The 6,183-nt window shown below is 48.1% G+C and overlaps 1 protein-coding gene across 1 annotated transcript in view; it reads left to right on the top strand.

Moving 5' to 3' along the window:
• Window positions 1-3,097: 3,097 nt before the first annotated feature.
• CLN5 (CLN5 lysosomal BMP synthase) overlaps window positions 3,098-6,183 on the top strand; it is a 13,306-nt gene continuing 10,220 nt past the window's right edge. The window contains exons 1-2 of the mRNA XM_026673469.2: window positions 3,098-3,331; window positions 3,470-3,635. Coding sequence (XP_026529254.2) covers window positions 3,201-3,331; window positions 3,470-3,635 — 297 coding nt within the window. The 5' untranslated portion in view covers window positions 3,098-3,200. The remainder of the gene's footprint in view (window positions 3,332-3,469; window positions 3,636-6,183) is intronic.

The following is a 6,183-nucleotide window of genomic DNA, read 5'->3' as shown; positions in this document are numbered from 1 at the left end:
AGCATTTTAACTTACTGTACTTGTGTATGGTTTGCCAATTGCACAGGGGCAGATAGGACAGCACTCCAGAGGGTTAATGTCATTGCCCAGAAGATCATGGGTTGCCCTCTCCCCTCTTTGGAAGAGCTTTATAGCTCCCGCTGCCTTAAGAAAGTTCAAAACATTCTCAAAGATCCATCTCATCCTGGGAACCCTTTTTGTTTTTTGAACTATTACCATAATGGCAGATGGTACAGGATAATAAAAAGAAGGACAAATAGGCTGAAAAACAGCTTCTAACCCAGGGCAAGTAGCTCTGTTGAATTCTGCTGTATTGTGCAGTGTTGGTGTGGTGTCGGGGGTTTCCAGTTCAATGTGTGAAGGGTGAAGGATGTGTGTTTGTGTTTATTTTCATGGTCATGATGTGCACTGAAGATGGTGTTTGATTTCGTTGTACGAGGTGCAATGACAATAAGCTAAACATTACTTAACCAGATCCTGCATGGGCAGATTGGCAGATTCAGATCATTTATCGGCATCCCTTCCTCAATGTACAACAGCTTGTTAATTGGCCATTTGAAGTTAACAATAGCACTGAAAAAAAAAAAGACTTATGGCCATTTTTCATACTTACGACCGTTGGAGCATCCCTGTGATCAAGAATTCAGACGCTTGGCTCTTGATTCTTGACGCCGTATCCTGGTATCACGCAATCCCCTTTTGTGACCTTCTGACAAGCAAAGCCAATCAGGAAGCTCGATCCATTTAACAACCTTGTCACTGACTTTAACACTTGCAAGTGATTCGCTTAACAACTGCCAAAAGACAGGTCACAACAACATGGGGCAAAACTCGCTTAGCTGTTTTGTTTAGCAATGAAAATGTTGGCTCAATTGCGGCCGTAGGACTACCTGTATGGGCGATCCCTTGCCTGGACACGAATAATTGTTCTCCTTGCACTTACGCCATGTATTATCTAAAGAGGTCAGCCTGCGTGTGTTAAGAATTGTAGAAAGTCCGCTAGAAGAATGAAATATTCGAGGAAATATTACAAAGCAGAATATTATATTTCCCTGGATGAAGGAGAGACTGTTTTAAAGGCAAAGCAGCTTCCTGCCCCCACCCCACTTTCAGCTCCAGGATGTTGGGATTAAGACATGGCCCTCAGGACATGGTAGGATTACCCATCTCACCACACGGCACCTGGGAAGATTGCATCAGCCAGCATTCAGGTGAAGCCAGGTGGTCCAGACCAAGTCTACAACAGGGGTGTCCAACCTTGGCAACTTTAAGACTTGTGGACTTCAACTCCCAGAATTCCTCAGCCAGCTTTGCTGGCTGAGGAATTCTGGGAGTTGAAGTCCACAAGTCTTAAAGTTGCCAAGGTTGGACACCCCTGGTCTACAATGTTAGCTAAGACCTCCCGCCCCTGGGAGTCTTGACAGCCAATGGGATACATTTCTTACACAGGAACAGGAAACACTAAGGTGGGGCCCAAACGGAAGGTATTGAACTAAGGGTCTCTCAGCATCTCAGCCCTTTTTGCCCAGGATCTCCAAGACATGTGGTCCTGCCCACCATTAAACCTTCTTTCCAAGCAACTTCCTTGGATCCAGTGTCTTTTTCTCCACTTGGAACTGAGCCCAGAAGGATAGTTCTTCCAACAGAATGGTGGCTTTCCTTATAAATATTCTGTAATATGAATCATGTTCGTCTGGATTCTTCTCATTTTTATTTCTGAGCTCTTTCTATAAGGCGCCAGGTGAGAAAGTAACAGACCCTGAGTTCAAGTCCCGCCTTTAGCCATGAAAGTCAGCTGGTGGGCAGCAATAACAGAATAACCTCCATGCTGTCTTCCAACTCTATTCCCATTTCCACTCCATTCCATTGTATTCATTTCCAATCACACATGGCCGATAAAGCTGCTCTACTCATTTCCAAACACAGCCAGTCAAGCTACGTTACTCTACTCTACTCCTACTCTACTCAGTTCCAATCACACACGGCCAATAAAGCTACTCTACTTTACTCCTACTTTACGCATTTCCAATTACACACAGCCAATAAAGCTACTCTACGCATTTCCAAACTACACACAGCCAATAAAGCTACTCCACTCTACTCCTACTCTACTCATTTCCAATCACACACAGCCAATAAAGCTACTCTACTCCTACTCTACGCATTTCCAATCACACACAGCCAATAAAGCTACTCTACTCTACCCCTACTCTACACATTTCCAATCACACACAGCCAATAAAGCTACCTCTACTCCTACTCTACACATTTCCAATCACACACAGCCAATAAAGCTACTCTACTCTACTCTACTCCTACTCTACGCATTTCCAATTACACACAGCCAATAAAGCTACTCTACTCTACTCATTTCCAATCACACACAGCCAATAAAGCTACTCTACTCCTACTCTACACATTTCCAGTCACACACAGCCAATAAAGCTACTCTACTCTACTCATTTCCAATCACACACAGCCAATAAAGCTACTCTACTCCTACTCTACACATTTCCAGTCACACACACAGCCAATAAAGCTACTCTCTACTCTACTCATTTTCCAATCACACACAGCCAATAAAGCTACTCTACTCTACTCATTTCCAATCACACACAGCCAATAAAGCTACTCTACTCTACTCTACTCATTTCCAATTACACACAGCCAATAAAGCTACTCTACTCATTTCCAATCACACACAGCCAATAAAGCTACTCTACTCTACTCATTTCCAATCACACACGGCCAATAAAGCTACTCTACTCCTACTCTACTCTTACTCTACACATTTCCAATCACACACAGCCAATAAAGCTACTCTACTCCTACTCTACGCATTTCCAATTACACACAGCCAATAAAGCTACTCCACTCTACGCATTTCCAATTACGCACAGGCCAATAAAGCTACGCTACGCTACTCTACTCTACGCATTTCCAATCACACACGGCCAGTAAAGCTAGTCTACTCCTACTCCGTTCCATTGCATTGCATTCTTTACCCTCTGGTACCCGCTGGGGGAGCCTGCCAAGAAATCCTCCCGCCCCCGCCCGCGGATCTCCGGGACAGCGAGGCTCGTCCCCGCCCACTCCCGTGTCACGTGCCTTCCCGGGGCCGGGCTCAGCTGGCGGCGGGAGCGCGCACACTGTGGAGCTGCCGCGACCCGCGCCGCTTTTCTGTCTCCTGCGCGCCCGGGATGGGGCAGCGGACGGTGCCTCGGTTGTTGCCGCCGCCGCTGCTGCTGCTGCTGCTGCTGCTGGCGGCGGCGGCGGCCGGCGGCAGGGCGCAGGGGTGCGAGGGCCAGGGCCGCTGGCCGGTTCCCTACAGGCGAGTCTCGGGGGCGGAAGCAACGCAGGGCTCGCTTTGGTGGGAGGCAGAGCGGGGAAAAGCCCTTCGCCGGGCCGGGCGGGTGGTGAGATTGCGCCCTCCGGTGACGCCCTCTCCCCCCTCTCTCTCGTCCCGCAGGCGCTTCGATCGCCGTCCCCGGCCGGATCCCTTTTGCCAGGCTCGCTACACCTTCTGCCCCAGCGGCTCTGCCCTTCCGGAGATGCGGGAGACGGACGCCCTGGCCGTGTACCGCTTGCAGGCTCCCGTCTGGGAGTTCAAGTACGGAGGGCTTCTGGGACACTTGGTAGGGCCGTTTCCCCTTCGGGTTTGGAGACACCCCCCTCTTGCCCCCCCTCCCTCCCCCGCGCTCACCCCGGAGTAAAAAATCCCGAGGTTGATTGGGTTGGGAGTTCCAGGTTTCCCCGGGAGGCCCAGGACTTCCGCAGAGGCTACAATAGAGATAGAGTCGAGGTAGAGTAGTGTAGAGGTAGAGTAGAGCTGGATGTAGAGTACAGGTAGAGTAGTGTAGAGGTAGAGGTAGAGTAGTGGTAGAGGTAGAGTAGAGGTAGAGGTAGTGTAGAGGTAGAGATAGAGTACAGATAGAGTAGTGTAGAGGTAGAGTTGAGTAGAGGTAGAGTAGTGGTAGAGATAGAGTAGAGGTAGAGTAGAGGTAGAGTAGAGGTAGAGGTAGAGTACAGGTAGAGTAGTGTAGACGTAGAATTGAGTAGAGATAAGTAGAGGTAGAGTCATGTAGAGGTAGAGTCGAATTAGAGTTTAGTAGAGGTAGAGTAGAAGTAGAGTAGAGGTAGAGTTGAGTAGAGGTAGAGGTAGGGTGGAAGTAGAGGTAGGGTAGAGATAGAGTAGCTTTATTGGCCATGTGTGAGTGGAAATGGGTAGAGTGAGTTGGAAGGGACCTTGGAGGTCTTCTAGTCCAACCCCCTGCCTAGGCAGGAAGCCCTATACCACTTCAGACACATGATTATCTAATCTCTTCTTTAAAACTTCCCGTGTTGGAGCATTCACAACTCCTGGAGAGAAAGTCGTTCCACTGATTAATTGTTCTAACTGTCAGGAAATTTCTCCTTCGTTTTAGCCTGCAGAAGTTGGGAAAGTTCTAACTTTTTGGAAAGAGCAAATTTCAGTGTGAAAACAAAGATCTTTTGTTTTCAAAGCCAACGTCTGAAAGGTTGAAAACAAATGTTTTCAAATAAACAATGATTTATTTATTTACCTAATAGGGATCCCACCTTTATTATTTTTACAAATAACTCAAGGCGGTGAACATATCCAACACACTTTCCTCCTCCTCCTTTTCCCCCACAACAGCAACAACCCTGTGAGGTGGGTTGGGGAGAGAGAGAGAGAGACGGGGACTGGACAAAATCATCCAGCTGACTTTCATGGCTAAAGGCAGGATTTGAACTCAGGGTCTCCTGCTTTTCTAGCCCGATGCCTTTAACCACTAGACCAGAGGTCACTAAAACTTAAATTTTGAATTTTAAAATTTGTGGACTCCTAGAATTCCCGAGCCAGTAGTCTGTCTACCTTCGGAAGAAAACAAACCAAGTTTTTTTCTTCCCTGTTGCCCTTTAGGAAGCTTGGATGCTTTTTGCAGGAGAAACTGGAGTAAATAATATTGGTGGCTGGGGAATTCTGGGAGTGGAACTCTCCCAAGTCTTAAAGTTGCCAAGTTTAGAGAGTCCTGCAAGTAGGCCAAACTGGCTACCTTGAGTAGTGTCGGTTATTAAATCCTGGTGTGGATTCATCTTCTCTTTCTCCTGGGAAGTCAAGAAGTGGCTTTCAGCGCTAAGGAATTGGCAGGTTTATTGTACAAAACCCTCCCCTTTGCTGGGTGGGATTTCTCTTTGGGGGTCCCAGCCAGCCCTTTCTTGGAGCCTGCTGGAGCCATTTGGAAGGACTTCTGGTTAAGCAAAGGGGTTTTTGGGTGATGAGCCATTTGCATCCTCCACCTGCAGAATTCTTTTGAGGCCTCCTGCTTTCTCTGGGGGTCTCGGGCTCGCACGGCAGCGAGTAGGGAAGGAAGGGAACTGGGCCAGAGATTCATCTTATTTTCCTGGAGAAGGCCCATGTTTAGCCCTTTAGTAAGGCCCAACTTAGAACTAAGGAGAAATTTCCTGACAGTGAGAACAATTAACCAGTGGAACAACTTGCCTCCAGAAGTTGTGAATGCTCCAACCCTGGAGGTTTTTAAGAAGATGTTGAATAACCATTTATCTGAAGAGGTGTAGGGCAATGATGGCGAACCTATGGCGTGTGAGCTGCAGGCAAACTTACTTCACTGCGCATGCGTGCACCTCACAGCTGATTTTCGGCCGGTTTGAGGCCTTTTTCGGCCTCCCAGAGGCTCGAGGAAGGCTTCTGCAGGCTTTTCAGGCCAAAAACTAGGCCCGTTTCATCACTTCATGTTTTTCCGGAAATACCGGAAGTGATGAAACGGGCCTAGTTTTCGGACTGCAGAAGCCTTCCTCGAGGCTCTGGAAGGCCGAAAAAGGCCCCAGACTAGCCAAAAATAAGCTGTGAGGTGGAGTGCAGGTAAAGGGGAGGCAGGGGTGGGTGGGGATTCCTATCCTATCCTATCCTATCCTATCCTATCCTATCCTATCCTATCCTCTATTCCTATTCTATTTATATCCCTTTCTGGAATGGCTCTTGGGGTTGGATCCAGCAGAAGGCAAGTTAGTGCCGCTGTCATGGAATGGCTTTGTTCACATAATTTTCTAGAACAGCAGCCCCCGCTCCCCCACCCCAAACTTTTGGGCAACAGGGACTCAGTGGAGAGAAGTTTTCTGCAGACCGAAGGGGGGGGGGCGTGGTTTCGTGTGCTGCCTACA

Source organism: Notechis scutatus, chromosome 5, assembly GCF_049901735.1.
Source record: "Notechis scutatus isolate UNSWTSFEM ecotype Mainland chromosome 5, rNotScu1.2, whole genome shotgun sequence".
In the NCBI taxonomy this organism is placed as follows: domain Eukaryota; kingdom Metazoa; phylum Chordata; class Lepidosauria; order Squamata; family Elapidae; genus Notechis; species Notechis scutatus.
The sequence above is the reverse complement of the archived record's forward strand: the minus strand, read 5'-3'. Positions and strand labels throughout refer to the sequence as shown.